Source organism: Ambystoma mexicanum, chromosome 5p, assembly GCF_040938575.1.
Source record: "Ambystoma mexicanum isolate Mex_15411 chromosome 5p, UKY_AmexF1_1, whole genome shotgun sequence".
Taxonomy (NCBI): Eukaryota; Metazoa; Chordata; class Amphibia; order Caudata; family Ambystomatidae; genus Ambystoma; species Ambystoma mexicanum.
The window spans coordinates 201,033,350-201,059,246 of record NC_090930.1 but is presented as its reverse complement, the minus strand read 5'-3'; the positions used below and the strand labels follow the sequence as shown (position 1 = coordinate 201,059,246).

Genomic DNA, 25,897 nt, shown 5'->3' with positions numbered 1-25,897 from the left:
GTGCAAGTGAGCAATTGACACAAGTGTTCGGGGAACCGCCCAAAACGTAACAGGCTGCAGTCACCTTGCTTCCAGTCCGTGGGTGCGGGTTCCAGTCCGTGGGTGCGGGTTCCAGACTCGCACTGCGGTTTCTCGCGAGTATCCGGCTAAACTTGGTTTACTATTCTGCCAAGTGTTATTATCTCGTTTTATTTTTCTAAATGTCTCTTGACATCCATCAGGGTCCCAGACCCAATCATGTGGCTACTTTTGTTTACTTGCTCCATCAAGTTGTTTCTGCCACTCGATAGGACCCCAGAGCCTCCTCGTCCATCAGCATACCTTATGTCGTGGTCCGTGATGGTCTCAGGTCATCCCCTGCACCTGCTGTCTGTTGTGGGGCTTCCCCGTCTTTCTTCTTTCATCTCTGGGCGGGGCGGCTCTGCCATGCCTGCTTTTTTCTGGTCGGTGTGGGACCGTTCTTCCAACATGTGCCAACCTTTGGGGAGGCCAGGACCGTCTTCCTTGTTGCTTGTTGCACTGTCCCTGCACACCAGACCAGCCTGACACTGACCTCCTTCTTTCTCGGCTCTGTGGTCTCCTCCTCATCATCACAATACTGACCTGGCTATGAAGTTGTGACTCACTAGAGGTCTTCCTCGTCTCAGTCCTAGGTGAATAATGGTGACAACAATACATGGAGATGTTTGGATAGGGGTTGATGTTAGTGATGTAGGAAGAGGCGCTAGAGTCAGGTGAGTGGTGGGGATACTGTGTTCTCTCCGGGTCGTCACTAATCCCATAGGGAGTTTCCCACCCCCTTGAGGTCCCCAGGGGACTCTTGGGTAGTGGTCTCACCTCCCTGGCTTCATGAAAAGGGGTCCCCCCCTAGGGGAGAAGTGACGACATCTGGAGATTTGTCACACTTGCCACTGGGGTTATGTTCAAGATGTCAACATTTTTAAATGTGTCCCATGCTTTTATCCCCCTACATCTATTATAAGTTGGTGGCTCTTCCAATTGATTGTCTTAATTCCAAGATCAAGGTGTCCTCAGATAGACTGACTCCTTGGGGCGGATGCCAACTTCTGCCGGCACTTCTCTACCCAACTCAATCGGAGGGCCTCCTTTCTCTCCACCGATAGGCATCGAACTACTGCACAGCAAGTAATTACACCTGCCGGTCATCCGAAATTAGGTTCTAGTGACTAGATATCAGTTAAGGAGGATTTCAAACAGAGCTTAAAGCATTACAACCAATCAGAGTCACAATAATCAGCTCCTGTGTGCTTAAAAAAGCCACAGAGTTCAGGCAGTGTGAAGTTACTCACTATTTTAATCTAGAGTGCCGTTTCGTAGTTAACAATCATTTCCATGATTTCTAGTTGCTGGTAAGGTTGAAGAAAATCAGCGAGGCGCCTCCCTGACGAACTGCCAAACTGCTGTCACACTTATCCACCACACTTGACCATGCATGGATGGATATATGCACCCAGTCCATGGGCACTAGCAAAACTATCAATACTGTTGTTACATATAGGTGATTTCCAATGTAATTCTTGTCTGCCAAAACAATTCTCTCATAGGTAATAGGTTAGTTGCAGCTATCCAGGTGTTCCTTATTTAAATTCATATCAAATTCAGATACTTTAAAGCAGCGATGTATTTCTGTGAAAGCCTCTAGCTGATATGACATGTTACTTATAACGCGCTTAATACCCAGAGGTTTGTAAGCGCAGACCCGGGGATCGAACCTGTGGTGCTCTGTGTCATCTTGCTCCCAAGGCGAGCACGTTGCCCCTGAGCTATCCCCCGAGATGAAAGGTAATGGATTAATTACAGCTATCAAGCAGTTTCGTTGTTGATGTCATACAAACATTTTAACCAAATGTGCCTTCATGCACTTGATTTCTAAGCAATGTTAAATCCCAGCACACAGCTTTGAATTTAAATACTTAGCATGTCTAATTTGGTTGTTTCCCCTATGTACAGCACATTGTTGTGTTTTATAAATACCATACATACATACATACATATATATATATAATGTAAACACCAGTAATAACATGTTATTATGATTGTGTGTTGTAAAGAAAATCTAAAGACAAGTAGTAACATGTAATTAATTTTAGTGGGAGCATTTGCAAAAGATGTAATGTAAAAAATATCTGAATGGGGGGATATATTTTCCAGTAGAAAAGCAGCGTTCCTAAGGCCTATTTACTTTATCTTTTCTATCGGAGTTTAGACTCTATCATCCGTCCAAATGTGTTTCAAAGGTTTGCACCAATGCTACCTTCTTTTCTGTGAAGACATCTTATTAGTGCAACAGTATAAATAATGGGCCCCATTATAAGTCTGGTGGTATCTCGGCGGATAACACCAAAATGTATTACCGTTATCACCACTTGATGGCGGTGTTAGTCCTCATTAAATTGGAATTAATGAAATCGGGCAAACCGGGTGAATAATGTGCCTAGGTTAAGGCTAATTCAGATCAACTGTCAATCAATAACTAATGGACCGCTGCGTGTATATGAGGTTAAGCCCTAACCTCAACCACAGGAGCATGGGACTCCATGGGGTTCTCGGCAGAATTACTATGGTGGTAATTCTGCCAGTGGTAAATCGGCTGGAATTTGGCAGAAAGTGCAGATTTACCTCCAGCTCATAACTGGAGGTGGCAGATTTACCTCCAGCTCATAACTGGAGGTGGCAGATTTACCGCCAGCTCATAACTGGAGGTGGCAGATTTACCTCCAGCTCATAACTGGAGGTGGCAGATTTACCTCCAGCTCATAACTGGAGGTGGCAGATTTCCCTCCATCTTATAGCTGGAGATGAATCCTCCAACTTTCTGCCTAACGCATATTTGGGCAGTGAGGTACTGTGGCAGTATACAGTAATACCGCCGCATTTTACCCACACCACCCAACTCATAATGAGGCCCAGTGTTTACCCACGAGGGATGAAGTGTCATTCTTTTTTATGTACAAGATACCATTCAACTTGTATAACTTTCAAGGCAATAGCGGTGTCGAAGTTTGAGCAACTCAGGGACGCAGCTAAATGGAGGGCTATACCTTGAGTTCTGTTCTTCCTCTCAGCTCCAGTAGGTAGCCTTCATTTAAAGACCTAAGGGTTTTAACAGTACTTTGATTGACATGAATCCGGTAGGCTGCAAAAGAAATGAGAGTGTTAAACAAAGAACAATACCTCTTTGGAACAATTTCAAAGTTGCTGATTGCCAAGAAGGTGAACATATGTATGATTTCCAAATGCAGTTAAACAAGAGTGTACAGAGTTTATATGCCCTGGGGCAAAATGGCCCTATTTCTTAACACTGACCATCATTATTCTGAGTCCTCTTCTTACTCCTCCGAGTCTTAATAGCTGAGGGGGTCTGCACCCAGAGATAGGCACCACCCACTGCTACTAATATAGTACAAGTTGCTCACCCTAGCGGATTGGGGTTGCTTTACCGTGGCGGAAAGGTCAGCGACGGAAATGTGCGATATACATAAAAGTTTGTACCTTTCTCATGCTGACATCCGTTGCAAAACAACCCCAAAACCTAATCCCTGCCCACACTCCCACCCCTGATCACACCCCCAACACACCCCACCCCCTACTTACCTTTCACCTCAAAGCACTATGACCCTGCAACGCTGGTTCCCTTTCACTTCTGTGATCGGGAACCGGCGCCGCAGTGTCCTTTTTTTTGTGCTGGGCAGCTGCGGGGGTATCCGCCGCAAACCCCAACTCACTATTGAGCGGGGTGTTGCGGGGGACACCCCTGCAACTCCCACAGCCTTTGTTTTTCTTTTTTTTTTACCTACGCCACCAAAATATACATACCACAAAAGGTACGAACTTTTAGTATTTTGAACTTTTGGTGGTATGTATTTTAGGTCTTTTGGTGGGGTAGGTAAATTGGATTCGGTCATTTCGGCCGATTCCATCGGAGCAACTGCTGTAGTGTCCTTTCCTCCATATATATGGAGCTTCTTCCGGAACAGGGCCAGGATGGGAGACTGATGCAAAAGGATTAGAATTCATAAAGAAAATTAGTTGGGAGAATGCAGGCACAGACATGCCCCTTGCATGGGTGCTCCCATGCACATACTCTCCACGAATCCCTGAAATCCTTAGAACCACGTGGATACCCTAGACTCCTATTAGCAAGGATGGAGGAGAGTCATGTGGAGGAAAGGATACTAAGGAATAGTGGTGCAGTAGTCACTACAGTGAGTAAGTTGTACTCACTCATATGTCTTGTCCCCTTTCCGTGGCACTCATGTGAGAATGCAAAGCAACTAACTCCACAGATTGGATGGAGAAGCGCAGGGCCAAAAAGACTACACGTGACCGTCATGCTGAAATTACTGGCGGCCCTAGAACTGCAATGCACAACCAGGTGCTTGATCTAAACATGTGAGGTTGCCCAAGAGTGGCCTTGCAAATCTCTTCCAGCAGGCCATGCTCCTGGAAGAGCAAAGGACTGACTTAGTCCGCGCCATGTGGGCATGAACGCCCTATGAAGTAGACACATTTCTTAGTTTGCAAGATTTCAGAATGCAGGCCAACAACCAATGGGCTATGGCAGCCTTTGAAGCTTTGAGGACAGGAGCGGGTCCGAGACGGTAACAAAGAAGTGATTGGAAACTTGAAAGCACTTCGACTGATACAGGTAAATATTAGGAGGCCTAACAGCATCCAGGATGTGAAGCGTGTGAACTGTTTGCTCTGCATCTGAAAAGGACTCAGAAAGAAAACCAGTACCAAAACCCCCTGGTTAATATGAAACTATGACACTGCCTTATTTATGAAGGAAGTGAGTGAGTGTGTGAAGGGCCTCCGTGTCCGAATATGAGATCAAGCTCAGCGGTGCAGAGTGCCAGGAGAGCGCCCAATCTCTGAAGCTACCTGATGGTGACTAGAAATACTGTTCTCCATGGTAGCCGACCAAAGTCTGCAAAGACCATGCTGGAAATGTCTATGTGCCAGAGAATAAAAAACTACATTAAGATCCAGCGGTGGGTGAGGATCTTACAGAGGGGATGAAGCCTGAGGAGACCATTCACGTGTCTTTTATGACTACAAATATGAGGTACCATTCACATTGAGATAGCTCCCTATGGGCAATAAGTTCATATGGCAAACATTTATTGAGATGCCTGTGCTCCCAGAGGAAGACGTGAAGGAGAAGACCCGGTGTAAGGAAGCCCAGATGGGAATACACTGCTTCTCCAGGCTTCAGTGACAAAAGCTAGACCATTTGTTGCAATATTGGGAGTGAGTGGAGGATTTCCTCATTGATGTGATGTCCATGTTCTGCTGAGAACAAGCCAAGCCCTGCAACCTCTAAGTCCTCACAGACCTTGCCACTAAGGAAAGCAATTGTGGAGGGTGAAGAACCTAATCTCCCCCATTGAAACACAAGATCCAGCCTCTGAGGAAGCAGCCACAACTGAAAAGATCACCTCGAGAAGTTCCAAAATACAGATCCTGGTGAGCCAGTCAGGAGCAATCGACAGGAAATGGCAGTTGAGAGAACCTTTCAACTGGTGCAGAATCTTCAAAATAACGATGGTTGGAACAGATGCATAGATCATCTGACCCCCACAGGGCAGGAGAAAGACAAGTCCACCCCTTTCCCCTTCATTGAGGCATAGAGAGTGCACTTCCTGTTGTCCCAATTGGCAACGGATCCACCAGAGGGAACCTCCCTGAATAAACAAACTCCACAATCCCCTGTGGAGGCTCCCACCCATGCAGGACTTTGGGCTTCCTTCTCAAAGGGTCTCTTTGAACTGTCAAGAAGCCAGGAGTACTCCACAGAGGTCATAGCTTTAGGTAAAGTTCCAACAGGCTTATTCAGGTTCAACCTACACAGGTGGGCAACTCAGCAACAGTCAGAATGGCTGAACATCTTCCTGCTTCAAAAAGGTTCCTGAAAGGTCTATCTGGGCCTTTTCCTTTCATCGCTCACAGTCGTTAGATACAAAGTGGCTCAAATAGGTGAAGTCTGGGTTAGCAGTGGTCCTTTTTCTGGAAGGCCGGAGGCAAGGCAGCAACACTCAATAGTTATAGAGGTTTTAAGTTACAGAGTCTGTTGAAGTAGGATCAGCAGCACCTCCCAATGTTGAGGTGGGCACAGAGATCTTTATCTGCTTAGTTGGGGTTTATCTCATAGTACCGTCTCAGGGACCCAATAAGGACGCCACCCAACCCTGTCAGAAGTTCTTTCTTGCCAATTCGCTGCTGACGTGCTTTGGGTCCTGACACTGGGACGTGGCTCCATCCCCAGAGCTGGCTGTCCACTAACCACTTCAACAATCCACTATGTGTTCATTCCTTCTCCGACTACATTCAGATTGGTGACAGACTGCCATTGTATTACTCGCTGACTCTCAAAGTCCTTAAGCCCCTACAGAACTTCCCTCTTCTTCTCTTTTCCCTAGATGTTTCATCTCTCCCCTCCTCCATGGTCCTCACACCCTAAGTCTCTTTGCCTCTCCTGTCTTTGCTTCCTAAATGTTAACCTCCTCCACCGTCTTGCATTTCGTTCCCCCCCTATGGTCTTCACCAGCTCCAACCTTCGTTCTACCCCATCATCATGCTAGATTTTCACCTCATTCTGCTCTGCCATGTCTCGCTGCTCCTACCCCTATTCCTACATTTCCAGCCCGCACTGAACCACTACCTCCTCCTGTATGTCCAGCTCTCTCTACACCTCCAGCATCAGCTCCATCTCCACTTACGCTCCCATCTCTCTCTGTACCGCTACTTCTTCCTGCACATCCAACTCTACCTGAACTTCTGTCTCTCATCCACTCACTGCTCCAGTATTGCAACTCCCCTCACTTCTTGTGGGATGTAGACTGGGTTTCTGATTGTCATCTCTTGGGGATTCGTCTGCTCCTAATGGATTGCACTGTTTACGTGTATTTGAATGACTGGTAATTGTCTTGCCATGGTTGCCAACTGAACCTTTAAAAGGCTGGTCAAATATCTTTGTTTTGGTCAAGAGGCGCATGTGCAGGGCAACACACATGTCAAGCGCTGTGAGTGGAGGGGACACTTCTTAGGTTCCTGCTGTGCCCCTCCCCCTCCACTCGCCACACCATTGTTTGTGCAGTCTGCATCAGGAAGGTTTTCCATAGTGGACATAATTAGTTTTGTGTCTATGACATCTGCATATCCTGCTCTTTTCTTTACATAGGCCTGACACCACAGGTCCTGACTTAAAGGGCCCATTAAACTATTCACAGCTATTTGGAAAGGTACTTTCACAGGGACATGAAATGTAGCGCTATTGGGTTGAGAATCCCTGCTCGCAAGTCTTCATAATGTGGGGCAGGAGGGCAGTAGATCCTCCCCATACCACTCAAAAGGCCTACATCATGTGGAGGGGGTAGAGCCTGGACCCCTGAGCAACCCCCACATTGTCAACCATTGCAAGTCTGGGGACATCTTCTCCGAACACTACGCTCTCTCACTAGATGAAAGCCCACCAGAAAAATGTCGATCACAGTTCTGCAGAGGAATGAAAGAGAGTCCCACCCTTCTTGCTCATGTAGGCCATGGCAGTGATACTTTCAATGTACATGAGAGCTCTGTGGCCCCTGAGAGGAATCAGATCTGCAATGCTGATGGACAGAAACATGGGTTAGATCTCCAGACTCTCAATGTGTATAGAGCTCTCCTCCGGGTACCTCAAATCATGAGTGTCGAGGTTATTCAGTCTGTGAGGAAGGAGTTTGTATCCATGCTTTTCTTAGTTGAGGGGATAAATATAGGAACACCCCCCGCCTCCCTCACAAGGATATTGGTGAACTCCATCCACCAGTGGAGGTCTTTCTTTACTGGAGAAGGAACTGGGATCCCTGCGGATTGAAACTGTAAAGCCTGACACCAGCAAGCCAGTAGGTGCAGCTGAGTCTCTCTCATGTACATCCTTCAGGGTGCCACCAACAGAATGCAAGAGGCCATCAGACCCAGATCCATCTGAAAGGGCTGGGTCAAGGAGTGAGACATAGGAAGGAGTAGATTGAAAATCCAGATAATGTCCTGCATGTGGATGTGGGGGGGGGCATACCCTGCTTTTGCTGTTATATTAGCCCAATGAACTGGATGCTGCCAGATGGTGATAGGGAGGGCTACTTAAATTTTACTGTAAGTTGCAGTGCGAATATCATGTCTCATGTGATCCTGTTTGATAGTAGAGCTTAATCCAGGATTGCTTCTCCCACCAGCTAGTCATCCACATAGGGGTAAATGTGAATGCACCCCTGACGTGAGGCAGCTGTGACTGCCACCTTCACCATCATTATAAGTCTGGGGGCAGAGCTCAGGCGAAAGGGAAGGATCCTAAACTGGTATGACTGGCTTGCTGTGGCAAACCTCAGGTATGTGCAGTGGGGGGGGCCATAGAGGGAGACCACATTAGGGCCGAGGAGACCATCTTGAATCTCTCTGTTTGTAAGTTGAGTTGTACAGGAGAAAGGTCTAGAATCGTCCACCCCTTGTCTTTCTTTAAGTCTGCAAGCAACTGAAAAAAAGAAGCCCTCTGCATTAATCTGGGGAGAGACTGGCTCTATCACCTCCAGACATCAAAGCATCATGACCTCGCTCTGCAGTTCCAAAGAAAGGTTTTAGGGGGAAGAAGTGAAAGAAGAGGGAAAGGTGGTAGATGGGAGAATAGAGGGAAAGGCTGTATCACAGTCGGATCATTGAGATAGTACAGGGGTTTTAGGTCACAGACTGAAGGGTAGCCAGATTGAGTGCGACCCAAGACCCCCACCGGATCCCTGTGGTACTGGGCCAGTAAACCATTAAACATTAAGTGTGCCACAAGGTGAGGACATTGTGGCCTTGAAAGAAGCCCTTCGTTCCTCTGACATTACCTCTACGGGATAGACTGGCCATCTCTACTGTCTGTTTGCAACCTGGCCTGGATGTTCCTAAACTCGCCAGAGGGCAAACTCCAGTCGGTTTTCTGGTAAGTTGGAAGAAAAGGATTTTGCAGACTCATTTTTATGGCTGAACGTGACTTGGTTGTTACAGAGTTGGTCTTCTTCTTGGATAACCCATCATCTTTTGTAATATGCAAAAAGGGCCTCTACCTCAAAGTGCAAATCCTTTACTTTATCCTGAGCCTCTTGAGTAAGCTTTGTTCTGAGCCAAGATATTTGTCTGATATGTAGGCCCAGACCCATGCCTGGCTGCCACCTTTAAGATATCATAGACCACTGTTTTGGCCTCTGCTTAAACCAGCCAGGATATTGGTCTTGCTTTTCCCAGCAGCAGATTGGTAGCAAACTCCCAATTTCTCACCACGCCCCTAAAATGTCATCTGCTTTAGCCTGACGCAGGTGGCGTGCACTATTTGAATATAACATATTGCCTAGTGCATCTGTAGCCTTGTCCTCCTTAGTAAAGGGCAATAGAATGTGTTGACAAAAGGCTCACAGTGATGATGGTGAGTGACCCTGGGAAAAGGCAGCTGATACCAAAACATATTGGGCAGAGGCATGCAAGACCAGACATACCTTCTCATGGATAAAGCTGGATGTAGCATCACGTCTGTGATTAGTGGGGGTTACTCTGTGTGTGGCTTTGTACAACTTCCTATCCTTCTTTAGTATGTATGCCTAGAGTGGTAAGCCAGTCTTATCCCATTTGGCACCAAGAACTTTGGAAATCACCCCGTACTCCACTGGACTAAGCTGCAACCTCAGAAGTTCCATGATCTGCATGATTCTTCCATGGAAGTGTGGGGAATCTCTTCTGAGTCTTCTTCATCAACCTAATCTCCAAAAGGTGAATTATACATGCCCACACTCGGTTATGAGGGTAGGTGACCACTTGGGGTGGGTGTAGGAGACATGGGCTTTGAAGCTGGTTGTGCCAGCTGGTTCAGAATATGCATTAAGATAAAAGTGCCTACAGAGCCCAGGAAGAATCTGTCATTTTAAGAGTTGTGTGGACTGATGTCACCCTACAGGGAGCAGACAGTTGTACTTCTTCTGTGGTCAAGGAGGCCATAGACACTAACCAAGGAGTATGCGCAGGGACCAGAGTAATGGGAGGTATTACCGAGATTCAAGGACCACTTCAATTATTTGAAATCAAAAGAGCAACCTTAGTGTAGGCAAAGCCATAATGACTAGGAACCAGGCTAGCAATGGCTCATCCTATGAAGATCCCAGAGGCAAAATGGGTCCTGCCAGAAAAGCCTGAGTACACGTGGGAGCTGGTCTGAATAAGGGGATATAATAAGGGAGTATACAGCTCATCAACCTACTTTCCAAAAGGTGAATTAGGCATTCCCACACTCGGTTATGAGTGTAGTTGACCTCATAACCGTGAATTCAACCTAGGAAGAGGGAAGAGACGTTTCCTCGTTGGAAACGAACCGCTCTGTTTGCAGGAACACTGGACTCTCTAGAATGGGGAAAACCTGAGGAACCCGATTATCTGCATCATGGTCAGGACCTGAAAGTGTTCCCAAAGTGTACAAGAGGGTTGGGGTTCATCCCTTGAGGGAACTGACCAGACCTAATCTAATGCTGAGTCCATGTTGTGAGGACAAGGCTCCAGCTCCCTGTGGCAGATGCTTTCTGAGATGTTCCTCTCGTGTTTCCTCTGGTCTGCCTTTTTGCGGCACTCCCTGACATAAATAGATGAGGGTGGCACACCAATGTGGTGCATGAATGTGCAGTCTAGGTGGCACTGCATAGTTCTGTGAATGGATGGCCCAAACCGAGGATCATAAGCCACACCCTGATGAAGCGCGGCCAGAGGTTTTGCCTTCTAATACGTTTGCCTGACTGGAATCTTGCCTAGGTCAGGAGCAGGCCACTGCTGGTGACCTTCAGGCAAAGGCCCAGTGACAGTACTGGCCAGAAAAATCCTGAAAGGAACCTCGGGGGAAGATCAATTAGAAAAAGCCTTGGGGACCAGGAATAGTCCCAATGGACTCCTGTAGATGGGCGGCACAATGTTGCGCCTTTTCGTGTTGCCTGACGTGCAATGAGTAGCTCCACATCACATGCTTGGAAGGAGCGGGTAAGCTTGACTGAGTATGACTCCTGCTCCTATATCTAAATCCTTCCGGCCTCTAAAAGTCCATGACGGAGCCCCTGAGAAGTCCCTAGTAGCATTGGGACAGGTGTGTTCAGGGGAGCTTTCATGGAAATAGGATCATGTCTGTAATAGGTAAGTGCCACACACAGTAGGGCTATATACTATCATAGCTGATTTTAGGGTTAATAATACTAGTGTTATCCATTCGGCATATTTTTCCATCATTCTTATATTTGGAACTATCAAGACACATAATAAAACATAGACACACTTTCCTGATGTATTTAAATCATTTTTGTCACTCACTTCGGTTATTCACATTGACTTTAAGGCTGTGTGCTCCATTGGGTATGGTGCATAATGGCTGAATAACGTTGTAGGTTCATTTTCGGTTGTTTCCATAGAAACACACTAGAGTGCCGGCAGAAACATTCGTGAGCACGTCCACGTAATGTACGGGTACATGCTGCTCTCTTGTCTAAACAATCACATGAGCGGATGACCCAAGTTAGCTCCACCCAAGTTTTGGAACTGCATCACGTGATTAGTCATCTCGCATTTAAACGCACCAACAACTTAGTTGTTCAGATGCGTCACTACGGTCCCCAGAGTGAGTCGGACGAATCCCGAGGTTTTCAATTCCATAGCGGACTTCGGCTTCCATCGCTGCAGCGGTCACCTCGGTGTCAGCGTCCATTCGGGTAAGTGATTCCAAGGATATACTAGCGCCATTGTTGTGCCCTTCCAGCTGAATACATACTTTTTCAGCTGAACACTTGTTGATCCACACATATTAAATTATATATCCTTAGGCTGTTGCATTTTGCAACTGCCAGTCACTCACTAACAGGTCATTTACATGGCGTATACTGGTTCAAATGACGGCATACAATGACCTATTAGTTCTTCTCTCTCTTGTTCGCTCTTGATGTTTTAGACATGCAAGATTCAGGGCCCATCTCTCCTGAACTACGGGCCTCGCCGATAACATCTTGCTGAGGTGCACCATTACTTCCACTTGCACCCCTGCATTACCCGTTACTCTGGGTAAGAAAATAACCACTTGCCCCTTTCTCATTTACAGCTCCCCGTGTATCATTTACCTTTTTCATTTGATATGGCAGCTGACATTATTATTTATCTAAAATCTTTAGATTGGAGCTTCAAGCTGACCCATCTATCACGCAGGATTTCTCATCTGGACTCTGCCTACTTTTGACAGTGGTTCCAGTACCACACATACAACGGATTGACTCCAATTGTACCCAGGTCAGTCTGTAGTTTCTAGAAAAGGGACTTTTTACTTTTAAAAGGACCTCACTATTTGGGCTTCACGTATGGTTGGTGATCTACTTTACTCACAATGGATCTGTTTTCAGCTATGACTCACTTTTTGCCTTGCCTAAGGACACTGATCCCTTCATGGTCGCACTCCCTGCATGATACCCTTGGTTTACCCCAGAGACATATAGGTTTGGGGCCACAAGCAGGACAAGAGTAGATCTTTTTATTCTACACTTTGAAATTGTTACGCAATACATCCACACTTCCTTTCTTTCTTCTCCTTTTCCTTTTCTTAATGATTATTTTTTGGGAATGTATGGCTTTATGCTTATTTTGCTTATAGAAACCCAATTACTATCTCCTGATGAAGACGTAACCCTAACAACATTTATACGTCGAAACCGGTAGAGAAACAAACCTTGGATAAGGCCAACTTCAAAGACTTATCAACTTTGGCCTATCCCTACTGTTGATCACTTTTCTAAAATCTACTGTGGCTATGCATCTTGTTTTGCACAAAAAATCTTTTTTTATAATAATTGGATTGTTGATGAATTGTCATATGTTTTCATCTTATATTCATTGTTGGCATGTTTGAGTGGATTGATGTATGTGGTATGGAAGTGGATGAATGCATTTAATAGTATTAATTTTATGAAATTTTGATGTTTTTAAATGTATTCCTGCTATGTTAAATAAGTAATTGCCTGAGTGCGGATTAAATCGTGATTAAACTCACATCAGATTATATGTATTAGGTATAATAAAATCCTTAATACGATATTTTCCAAATTGTATCCTCTGGATTTTCTTTCCGAGATGAACTATTGTACTAAAACCCTAATCTAGAGAGTGGGGATTCCTGTGCCTTTCAGATATACTGTAATAGGTAATAGGACAGCTGTGCAGGTTTCCTAGATGATCAAGCACAATTGCTCTCCAGCCAACCCTTTCCAACCTTTGTCAATTTTAAATTCTTGGAATTCTATGAGTTTAACTCTATGAGTACCTTTATCTAAGCAGATTTATGTTACATAGTAAATGTCTTATTTGGGTAAACTCTCTTCAAGCAGGCATTTACAGTGAGCAGAGTCGCATGACATCCCTTAGGTCTCTGTGCTGAGGCCTGTTTGAATTAACCAATACAACATAAATGACACAACAGTTAACACTGAAAAAGGGATCTTGCAACGTAAATAAAGGAAGGAAACAATGAAAATGAACCAGAGAACAGGTATATTTTAAGAGAACAAAAACTGAAACCAAGGACAGGGAAAAACTAATTTAAAGAAATAGGTTCCCAGGGTTGGATCAGATGGAATTAGTTCCTGGAGATGGGTAATAGGCATAGCATGAGGGTTCGAAAGGCGGGAGCCAGTGTAGTAGAATGATTTAATGTATGGAATGCCAACCGCAGAAAAGCAATGTTCCGAATGCTACAGCAGCCACTTGACACCTGTATTGTTTTGGCCCAGCCTGCCCCTTTAGTCCCATAACATTGTGCAGCTCTCGTTTATCTTTTTATCTGTTTAACATTCCATGAAATTCCCTTCACTTCTGTCCCTTTATTTCAATCCTGCCTCGTTCTTCCGTTCTTCACTCTGATGCTACTCTGATCTTTGACTCTATTTTCTCATTTAACGCTCACATTCTTCAACTTTATGACCTTCTGAAAGTCCATCTTTTCAAGCAAAGGAAAGTCTATTACTTACCCTGTTCTTTCCAAGCTTCACTATTTTGTTTCTCTCCCAGTCAGTCTCCCAGCTTGTTCTCTTACTCTTCAACTTATTTTTATCTCTGAAATCCACTTTCCTTTAATCTCCAATCACCTGCTCGTGGTCTCCATCTGGCTGGTTCTAAGTGGGTTCAGCTAAACAAATTTGATAGTGATAATGTAGTTGACCCAATTTTTGTTATGTTGAATTTGTTCTTTATTTTTTGCATTTTCCTACCTACTCACCCTCGTTCTGCCCTTCCCACCGCCCATGCCCCACCCTTGTGTACCCACACACACATGATATAATAGCTCACTATATCTATTGCAACGGCAAGGCTGCCCATTGCATAGCATACAGCGGCAGATGAAAACATCTTTTGAATTACAGAGAGAAACACTTATTTGTAACACCATCAGAAGAGGCACATTTGACCGGATGCTACTGGTGGTGGATATCCATCCAGCAGCAGCCAACCTCGAAAACATCTGTCAGGAAACCTTTCCCATACTGGCCAGCTTCAAAATATTACAAAAGGCTTTCCCCAAGCTACCAGTCATTGCATTTCTAAATTTCAGTAAACGTATTATTAGGACAGGATTAAAACAAACTGTTACACACCAGGGAGTGTCCTATTGTGAATTCAATAGATGTATGACACGAGAATATCTTTTACAAACCTCCACTATCACCTGCTCTACCAGTGGAAGAAGCTTCGAGGGCAAACATTTTCTTATATGCAGATCATCCATTGTGGTTTACGTGATTCAGCACCAACAGAACTGCAAAAAGCAATATGTGGGCCAAACCACCAATTACCTTTGCACTCTCTTCAGAAATCATAAATCAGCCATAATTGAACGAAGAGTGGACCAGCCTTTAGCCAATCATTTAACCATTCCTTGTCAGACATGAGACTTGTCCCTCTGGAGCATGTCTTTAGAGCAGAGCTGTTGGACTCTAGAGAGAACATCTGGTTTTAATGTGAACACTCATTGATTCCAGGTAGACATAATATCAGTGACAACATCTGCTGACCTAGTCTATTCGGACATTTCTGGAGACTGCATTCATTCTACATTCCAAATGGGCCTTTGGCCTATCATGCTTTTTGTAAGATGCAGCACTGTGCTTTGAGTGAACTGAGCAGATGAGCAGGCACTGCGAGAGACCTCTTACGCTATCTGAGGAAGGTGGAAGCTGAAACGTAGTAGGGTAATTACATTTTTGATCAAAAGAGGAATTATCGGTTTGACTCATTACCCTATTGGACATATTTATATATTTTCACAGAAAAAACGTTAGTTAAGGGACAATTAAGATGATCATATTTAAAGCAACACAACCCTTGAAATTCAGCGGATGTGGGAAGTGATGGTCATCTTCACTCAGCCTCCCCCGTTCATGACCCCTAGAATCTAATGATGTGTTCACATCTTCTGAATTTTAAGAATTTTGTTGCGTTGATCACCTTAACTGTTCCTCACCTAAAGTTTTTCAATGAATTTCAAAGGTTTTGTTATAACGTAGTTTATTCAAAGTCACTAACCATGGCCACTGTTCATGTTCCACCTATAGATTTCCCTAGCCACGGCTTCGGCTGTTGCCACTGTACATGATGCACCTATAGGTTTCCCTAGCCACGGCTTCGGTTGTTGCCATTGTACATGATCCACCTTTAGGATTCCCTAGCCACGGCTTCGGTTGTTGCCATTGTACATGATCCACCTTTAGGATTCCCTAGCCACGGCTTCGGTTGTTGCCATTGTACATGATCCACCTTTAGGATTCCCTGGCCACGGCTTCGGTTGTTGCCATTGTACATGATCCACCTTTAGGATTCCCTAGCCACGGCTTCGGCTGTTGCCACTGTACATGATCCACCTTTAGGATTCCCTAGCCACGGCTTCGGCTGTTGCCACTGTACATGATCCACCCTTAGGATTCCCTAGCTACGGCTTCGGCTGTTGCCACTGTACATGATCCACCTATAGGTTTCCTTAGGGCCCACTAGCCATGTACTTTGGTCCTGACCACTGAACCGGTTCCACCTATAGGTTTCCTTAGGGCTCACTAGCTATGGCCTTCGACCATGCCCACTATGCATGTCCACTTATTATTGTTTTTTTAATTATTTTCCCATTCCCGAACAACCTGTAAACTGTTCTTTTTTTAAACTCTTTTCTGATGCCTGCAGTCATGTCATTAAACTGCCCATAACCTGGGTTATTCCTGCGGTTATGCGAAAACGCTGGAGGAATCCAAAGCTATTCCCCACCCTCACAGGCACTCACCAAGTGCCCCCTTCTCTTCCCATGGACCCCATGCTCCTCATGTTCTTTTTTTCTCCCTTTCCCACTCCTGTTAGCTCCATCACACTTCTTTTCATGTAACACACTTTCATTCCCGCTCGCTTTTTCTGTTGTAGCCGTGGTTACAACTGTGGTTATCCCCGGGTATAACCTAGGTTATGCGAAAAAATTCAAACTGTAACTCTGTCCCCTGACCACGCCTAACTCCCCAGTTTCACATGATGTCCTCTTTCCCCCTCCCAACCTCTAGCCCGAAGCCATTTCATCCTTTTTCCTCCACCAAATTACAGTTTTTGCAATTTTTATTTTCGGCTAAATCAGTTTACACCGCAGTTATCCCCGGTATAACCCAGCTTATGTGTAAACGTTTGAAATGTAACTTTGTCCCATGACCACTCCCAACTCCCCAATTTCACATGGTGTCCCCTTTTCCCCTCCACACCTCTAGCTTGATGCCATTTCATCCTTTTCTTCCTCCAAATGGCTTTTTTGCACTTTTCATTTTCGGGTAACACAGGTTATAACCATGGTTATCTCCCCGGTATAACCCAGGTTATGCAAAAACGTTCAAACTGTAAAACCTTTCCCTGACCACCCCCAACTACCCAATTTCATATGCCTCCCCACCTCTAGCCTGATGCCATTTCTTCCTTTTTTCTCCTCCAAATGGCTATTTTTGCACTTTTCATTCTTGGTTAACACAGGTTATAACCACGGTTATCACTCGCATCAAGCAAAAAATTCAAATATGCTGATTTTTCATCACATCGCACTCAAAGTTACAGTTTTAATGCCAAAACATTCAAACTGTAACTCTGTCCCCTGACCACCCCTAAGTCCCCAATTTCACATGGTCTCCTCTTTCCTCCTCTAAACCTGTAGCCTGATGCCATTTCATCCTTTTCCCTCCACCAAACAGCTTTTTTGCACTTTTCATGTTTGGCAAACCCATGTTATAACCATGGTGATCCCCAAGCACAACCCAAGCTATGCAAAACATTTTGAAATCTAACTGTCTCCTGACTACCCCCAAGTCCCCAATTTCACATGCTGTCCCCTTTCCCCCTTCCCACATCTAGCCTGATTCCATTCCATCCTTTTTCTTCCTCCAAATGGATTTATTTTGTTGCACTTTTCATTTTTGGCTAACCCAGGTTAGAACCGCAGTTATCTCCAGGCATAACCCAGGTTATGCAAAAACGTTCAAATGGTAACATTTTTCCCTGACCACCCCCAACTCCCCAATTTCACATGCTGTCCTCTCTCTTCCTCCCCAACTCTAGCCAGGTGCCATTTCATCCTTTTCTCTCCTCCAAATGGCTATTTTTGCACTTTTCCTTTTCGGTTAACACAGGTTATAACCACAGTTATCACTCGCATTGGGCAAAAAAAAAAATTGCTGCTTTTCATTTCTGACAAGCCTTGCTGATGCATTGTGGGACACAAATATAGCTATAATTCTGGGAGAAGAGGGCACTCCCTTATCCATCAAACATTTTAACAGCCACTGGATGGAATAACCCTTCCCAGAAATCGAGTCAAAGTTGATTCATACCTGGTCCAATTACGGCCAGTGGTTTTTGCTGTGCGCTGCACAGACGTTTTGACCTTTTCTCTATGGGGAAAAGAATGGGAGTAGGACGAAAACAGGTTTTTTTTGCTTTATTATTAAGTTTTTCTTTTTGCAACAACTCTTTCCCAAAATGGCTAGGAGAGGGCGTCCCATGCAAAATATCAGCCATCTCCATCTTGCAAGTCAAAAGTTATTAGCAATTCAAATTTTGGGCTTCCTACGGACCTTGCTACACACCTTAACTATAGTGAGGCATCCGCCGCACTAAAACATATGTTTTGGTCGAACTACTAACAGTAGGTCGAACTAAATTAGCATTATCAAAATTATTTAGACAAAACCAATATTTATCATATCTTGTTGATTCTAATCATTCTGCTTGTCAGCTTTTCTCGCCTGTGGTTCATCTCATTGTTGATCTGTTGAACTCAGTTGGCCCACATTCTGTCATCTGTGTGGTCTCCCTTGCTATATTCTAGTCTTCTAACGTGGCTCATCTAGTCCTCTTAGAATTCTACTGATAAATTACCACCTGCTCAGATAGTTATATAAATCTGATTCTCCTATGCAAAGATTGTTTAATCATATTTTGCATAATTGCATAATTGTTCTAGTGCAGGTGTCTGCAACATGCAAATGTTTCCAACTGTTTTGTACTACGACTCCCACAATCCCTCAACATTGACTGTGGTGGCTAAGGAAGATGGTAGGTGTAGTCCAAAATAGCTGAAGAGCAAATGGATGCAGAGCTCTGTTCTAATGAACGGATGGGTCTTTTGCAAAAGCACGTTGTAAAGAAATTAAAACAAAATTAAAATGAATGCGTTATATTCATTGGAGATCAGCTTTGGAAATCAAAGAAACAAAAACCTTAGTGCAAAAATATAGGTCTACATTCCTCCAAAAGGGCCCCATGTCATGAAGGTGTCCCTTCAAGGGCCCACACTCATAGTACAACCCGAAACTATACAAAATAAAAAATGTGCACTCCAAGGTCATTCGGTCTACACCTGACCCAGACAGGCAAGTGCACAACATACAGTGGCAATTGACAAAAGCAGAAGGATCAAGGCTTACCCAAGTGCGGTTGCACAGGTTTCTTACATTTAGAAACGCTCCTCTCAATACAGTGCACGTGAGCAATTTGTGTCCTGTTCCAGAGGATGAAATTCCTTGATGGCATCTGGTAAATCGATGCATTGCATTTGTCAAAGCTCAAAATTCAAAGGGAAATAAATACTTACCAAATGTTCTCTTATGCCTCATATACTGCAAGCAAGATTTGGGTGCCCCTTATAATGGGTGCAAAATACAATAGTTGCATTATTTAAACGCAATCCAATATGTGTCATGTTTATGTGTAATTGATGGAGTCAGGATTAGGATCTAAATTAGATAGGTCGTTGCTGTAGAAGGATATTAGAAGGTAGGTTTGTCTCTGTTGTGTTAAACCTATGGTCTTTAATACATGTTATGCTGCTACTTGTGGTGTCAATGCTACTGATAAAAAGCACCTGCGGTGACCCTTTCACTCCTCCCTCCCATGGATTGGGAGTTAGGTGATGGGAAAAAGGTGCTGATAAATGGAAGAATGATGGCTTTTCTGCATGAGAAGAAAGTTCTGTTTCATATGTACTTTGGTCTTATTTAAGCTGCTATCAAAATAGAGCATATCACATCTCTTGTAGCTATTATTGTTCTACTGGTCCCTCAACACACACAGTAATGAGTGATATCAGCAAAGTTACTCACGCAACCCAGTAGATTCCATTCGCGAAGCTGTGTTTACAGTGTCCCCGAACAGGCAATATCGAGGCATGGTGAGGCCCACGACTCCAGCAACGACAGGCCCTAAAGAGAAGGTCAGTGCAGTATTACAAATGAAGAGTGTATACATGTTTCAAACAACAAAGTATTGACGATCCATGGGTGAAGTTTGCCTACATCCAACTAGCACTTATAATTTCATCGAGCTTGACAAGGCCCTACCACCCCATTCTGGGCCATTTTAGCCATGGCTGGGCATCCAAATCATCCGCTAGAGATCTGGAAGTTATACAGGGGATACATATCAACAGGCTTTCTCCCCAAAAAGGTGGGCCAAGGAACACGAAGTAGATCTATTTTCCAATGGCTGCCAATGAAGGTTTGGGGTGACGTGGGGCATTGGTAAAGCAACATGCTTTCGGAGGCTTTTTAATATTTTATGTTTTACCATCTCCGTGATTCTCAGTGGGAAATGCTGCATCTAGATATACCCCCAGGGTTCTTACCCTCTGGGAAGGTTGCGGACAGGGTCCTAAGGAAAGGGCTACAGTCCACTGATGTTTGAAAAAAATCAGACCCACCAGCAACATCTCTGTTTTGGAGGGGTTTCATTTTAGAACGTTTGGCACAATTCACGGATCTGACGCCAGGCCAAATTACCGGGATTTTCCAATTTGGCACCGTCTTTCTTCAAGGAATACACACGATTGAGTACGGGCTGCCCCACCCTTTAACACAATATGGTACAGATAGTGGCCAACAGGTGGCAGGACTGAGGTGCAGATCCCCCTGTCATTTTGATCAGACAACAGTCATAAACTGATCAAAAAAAATGTATTCATCATCAATAATACAAAAAGAGATACTAAAACAACACATAATCATATATATCATAGCACAACTAATATGCTTAATAAAATTCTCACTGAGTCTAATGAAAGAATAACCTCCGAGATGGAAACACAAATTTGTTGACTAAAGTAGTGCACGTAGAATTAATTTAGTGCACTAAATCACACTAGTTACTAACCACACTATTTCTGTGTTATTCTCATGAGTCGGGCCCCCCTATAACAAAAAAGAGGGTTATACCCATATTTGTGTTAGACCATCTTTCCTTAAGCCACAATCAGCATGATAGCCTCACAGTTAAAAAGAAGTTCCAGGGGAAAGACCTAATGAGCAAGGTCGAAGGTTGCAGATTATTAAATGGACTGCAGGACAGAGCGGATCCTTGAGGAACTATATATTTAATTATAAAAAACAAGAAAAGGCAAGAAGAGTAAACGTGTGGGTCCTGTCTGTGAGAATGGGTCTGAGCCATCTCAGTACCAGTCCTGGAATCCTAAATGTTTGAAGGCGAGATAAATCTATATTCCAAACATACACTCGTTCTTAGTTTTACATCCAGGAATAAATCAAGCAAATGCCTTTTGGAAAAGGTTTCTATGCTGTTAAGATATGGAACTTTAGTGAACAGAGTTGTCCCTAACCGTGTCTGTGTCACAGGCCATCAAGTCATCAAATGAGCAAAAGTAAAGGGCAAGTATCTGCTAATTGTAACAATGGACCTCATTATATGTGTGCCGGTCCGGAAACAACAGTGCTGGTAAGCTTCCCGGCACTGTTGTTTCCGGACCGGCATACTACAACTCTGCCCGCAGAGTTTTCACGAGAGCCGGTGCCGCCGGTGCTCCTGTGTCCCCATTCCCATAGAGTCCTATAGTGCTATAGGACTCTATGGGAATGGGGACTAACGAAATTGCCAGTGCCTGACTTCCTGGCCGCTGGACTTGGAATAGCCCAGTGCCACCGGGAAGTCAGGCGGCGTAATTCTTTAGGGGTCCGGCGGCAACCCACTAGTAGCACCGGCAGGGTTACTGCCAGACCCGTAATGAGGCCAAATGTATTGATTTTTTAACGACTTTGGTTTATTGCAAACCTTTATCATAACTAAATTTTTCCTATTCAAAGTACAGTTCAAATGTCCCATCCTGCTAAAAGTACTCAGCCCTCAGGCCTACAAGTGTACAACTCAAATTAATTTCAGACACATCCTTCAAAAATGTTATAAGGCAGAATGTTGCCAAAAAAATTTCCCCCAGGAGGAGAAAAGTCCAAATCTCTACTGCATCCAGGGATTGCCGGTCCGCTATCAGTTTGGCATGTGTTTGGTTCTTAGTTCAGTCAGCCCAGGGCAGCACAATGGGACTTGCTTAAGCATCTCCTTCACCTCGCTTTTAGCACAGAATCTGCACCCCACAGTAGCTACCTGCTTGTAGATCTGTAAAATGTGTTTTGTTGGGTATAGATTCAGTCTAAAACGCATGATCTGACTTCTGCACCACAAGTTAGGAAGCTTGGTTACGTATATGGGAGTACAGCTGCAGGGCTTCTTTTCGTTTCTCAGTGAAGTTAGCAGGCGATGGGAATTTTTTTAATCCAGTCATCCTGCCACAGCTTCTGCTTCACCATAGCTGGATTGTTAATCAGCTCTTCCAGGTCTGGTTGCAGTTGTTCTAAGAGCAACTGGCAGCCGTTGCTCTACTGGTCTAGTAAGGCGTTCCTGTTTTTCCCCAGTTCCCTCCCCAAGATTTGTTAAGGCCCTGATGGAAAGGGCATCATACATTTACAGTACAGAGCCAGTGTTTTCCTAGTCGCCCTTGCATGTAAAGAAATCTGACCTAATTCGTATCTCATCACTGATGTTGGTATTAAGTTTGGAAGCTTCAATATTTTCCTCCAGAAGCTGCCCTCCAGTGAAGGCCAGATTTCCCAATGTGTCAAAAGAAACACCTCCACTCCGTATGTTAAAGCTGGCATCACGTTTAGTTTGTAGAAGGTCAGCACCGGAAGGATGGAAAACTTGCCGTACTTTCTCTGGATCAGCGTCCCTTGAGATGTCAAGATTTTCAATTTAGATTTTAAGCCCAGTTGAGGAGGTTGGCCAATTGTGCTGTTATTGATAAGGGCCCCCAAGTATTTCACCTCACTGATCTGAACCAGAGGTTCCTGTTCTACTTACTATTTAAAGGTGAACTAAGACCTGCGTTCTTACAGGTCATCCGCCATGAAGAATCTCGTGGTTAGTTAGAAATCTGTTGAGAACTTGGGAAAAATCCCTCAATCCTGGCTGAGCAGGTCATCCATTGAGTTGGAACAGGTGGAATGCAGATCATACATTTGCCCATGTCAACACAGTTAAATGAGACCTTCAGGTGGGCTTGTGGCCTCATCGAGCATCTGGGGACCATTTTATCAAACGCCTCGTTGTACCTTCCATTGCTCTTCTCATAAGAGGTTGCATCGATGCCCCATTGCTCTGGGTTTCTCCCTGCCCCTGTTAAGGTTGTGCGCGCCTGGGAGGGCTTACCCCAGTTGACGCCCACCGGCTTAGGGGAAATGCTTTTTGCTGGCAGATCCCCCAACTCAAATCTCATCGCGAGAAGCAGATAGGCCATTTCCAGTAAAGAAGTCCTGGCACAGTTCGATCTCAGATGAAGAATTACTTTATCCATTCTATGTTCTTTAGGAAACTCTGCAATCATAATGTCCTCTGATTGGAGAGAGCGCAGCAAGGGAATGTGATGGAAAAGTCTCATGACATTTGATAGGCTCAAGCACAGGCCACCGACAACTGACAGCAGTCGCTCTACACTCACCATGAAGAACCCTTTTTTGATTCTATCGCATCTTTGTTGGATTATCTTTTTTGCCTTGAGTTATAATGTTATCAGCATCCCTCTGAGTTCTGTGCACCAGCTGAAGCTCGAAAGGGCAAGAAAATAAACCTGCTGTGCCTGGGTCAGGGAGATCATGGGTCAAGAGAGTTCTCCATTTCAATATTATCTCTCACTGTTTGTCTTCTAGCGTAAAAAATGGGCTGGGAGCTTTCATCACTTTCGAACCGATGATGTTTTCAGTCAATGTAAGGTTAGATGTTAGGACAGGAATCATTCTGGCTCTCAGAAAATCCAATTGTGCAGAGGCCCATGGTAGTTTTACTAAATTAACATCCGCAGCGGGCACAGCCAAGGACACCTGCTCTTTGTCGCCAAATTCTCCATCCTCGATCGTATAGGTGTAAAAATGTTGACATTCCACATCAGTGGGGCCGGAGTTCTCATCCGACCACCCAGGGTCAACGCACTGTCTATTCAGTGGCACACTCTCTGGGTTATCAGACTCTTAAGCGGATACGGCTGTTCTTTTTGCGAGGACTCCCGGGAATGAATGTCTCACAGAGTGGAGAGATTTCTTATGAAAGCACAGGCGCCATTGGATTTCCTGTTCCGAAGTGCCGGCAAGTATTTTGTTTTTTGTTTTTCTAGTTTGAGGTACATCTTTGATGAATACTTTGCTGAGTTTCCTTTTTTCCTTTTCTGAAATATGGAAAAAGGCTGTGCAGCAGAACCTTAACGGTGGAATGAATAGGGAGCACTCCAAAGTAACAGTCACCTGAGGCTCTTGTTCCAAGACAGCGGGACTTTCTATCTCAGTTTTAAGAGAGTTACCCACAGCAATTGGCTGTTAGTTGGTCAAAGTTAGAGGCTTTTCCGCTTCCTGGATCATTCCCTTTAGTTTTTAGGTTGGGCTGGATCTGGCAAACATCTGTGCAGCCATCAGTCAAATTGGCCGAAAAGTCTGAAATCTTTGGGATGGGAAGCCTGGCTTTGCTACTTTGGGCCAGGGACTTTAGCTGAAGCAGTTCCAACTATTAACCCAGTAAGCATTTTTGATCTGCCCTTTCCAGATCTAAAGCCTCCTGAAACTCTTTCTAATAAATTCGCAAAATCCACCTCGTGATCCACTCTAGTTTGCAAAGATGTAACAGACGATTTGATATATATCATTTTTGGGTGGATCATCACTAGGAGGGTAGCCTGGTCTTTAACGTTCTCATTCATTTCATACAGCTTCAAATAAGGGGTCATCAAGATCTTTAACGCCTCCATCATACTGCATTGAGATATGAATGCAGAGGAATTCAAGACCTGACTCGGTTCGCCAGAAGGTTTTGGAGAGAAGACTGAGGGCCTCATTACACGTTGGGCCTCATTACAACCTTGGCGTTGAGGGGTTAACGGCGCCGTAAAAGGCTGCGGCGCCGTTAAACCCTTAACGCCCGATTCACACTTTAACGCCTGCTTTTTGCAGGCGTTAAAGTCCAACCCGCTACGGGACCTTGGTGCTAATTACGGCACCGTAATTTACGGTGCCGTAATTAGCGCCTTCCCCATTCCCATTGAGCCCTATGGGCCAAAAATGGGAATGGGGAAGGGGCCATGGTGAATGGGGATTTACCGCCCCGCCAACCTTGAAATGGGGCGGTAAATCCGCCATCCACCATGGCGGAATCCGGCATGGACCATGGTGCTAATAGCACCATGGTCCAACGCCAGGGTTGTAATGAGGCCCGCAGTGTGGTAAACCATGGTGCTATTAGCACCATGGTTCATGCCGGTAATTTACCGGTACCGCCTTGGAGGAAAGGGGAATTACCACCCTATTCCAAGGTTGGGAAGGCAGTAATTCCGCCTTCCTCCATTGCCCTTCCCCATTCCCATTTTTGCCCCATAGGGCTCTATGGGAATGGGGAAGGTGCTAATTACGGTACCGCAAATTGCGGTACCGTAATTAGCACCATGGTCCCTTTGCGGGTCCCAACTTTAACGGCTGGTCTAGACCAGCCTTTAATGTCGGGTCCCGCAAAGGCACCTCGTAGTAAGGCGGTAAGGGTTTACCGGTACCGGTGCCCTTACCAGTACCGGTAAACCCTTACCGCACTACGTGTAATGAGGCCCGTAGATGAAGATTGATGTTCCTTAGGTGCTGGTTGCTTTACTCGGATATCCATGGAAAAGGAAATTAGGCGTTGTTGGTCTTTGCGCAGAAAATCCACATCTTTGGAGGAGATTTTCTGACCCACCTCAGGTAGCTGACTAAGTTAATTTTGCAAGGGAGTTGGTGCAAGCAAGGTTGTGACACACCGAGCTTCAATCACTTTCTTGTACACCTCCTTTTCTGCCGTGTGAGGGGTGAGGCACTTGTACTCCCCTTTATTTTTAATTTGATCGATGTCAGTCGCTGCATTTATGGCCATGGGAAAGAGCAAAGGCTCTATGTGTTCTGTACCACTATACAGAATGCCCCAGGAGGTCTCCGGCTTAGAAAAA

The 25,897-nt window shown here is 44.8% G+C and overlaps 1 protein-coding gene across 2 annotated transcripts in view; it reads right to left on the bottom strand.

Moving 5' to 3' along the window:
- Window positions 1-25,897, bottom strand: part of GUCY2F (guanylate cyclase 2F, retinal) — a 720,767-nt gene that overhangs the window by 82,646 nt on the left and 612,224 nt on the right. For both annotated transcript variants that reach the window (XM_069612625.1, XM_069612624.1), the window contains exons 16-17: window positions 19,707-19,805; window positions 3,063-3,157 (exon numbers count right to left, since the gene is read on the bottom strand). In XM_069612625.1, the coding sequence (XP_069468726.1) occupies window positions 3,063-3,157; window positions 19,707-19,805 (194 nt within the window). The remainder of the gene's footprint in view (window positions 1-3,062; window positions 3,158-19,706; window positions 19,806-25,897) is intronic.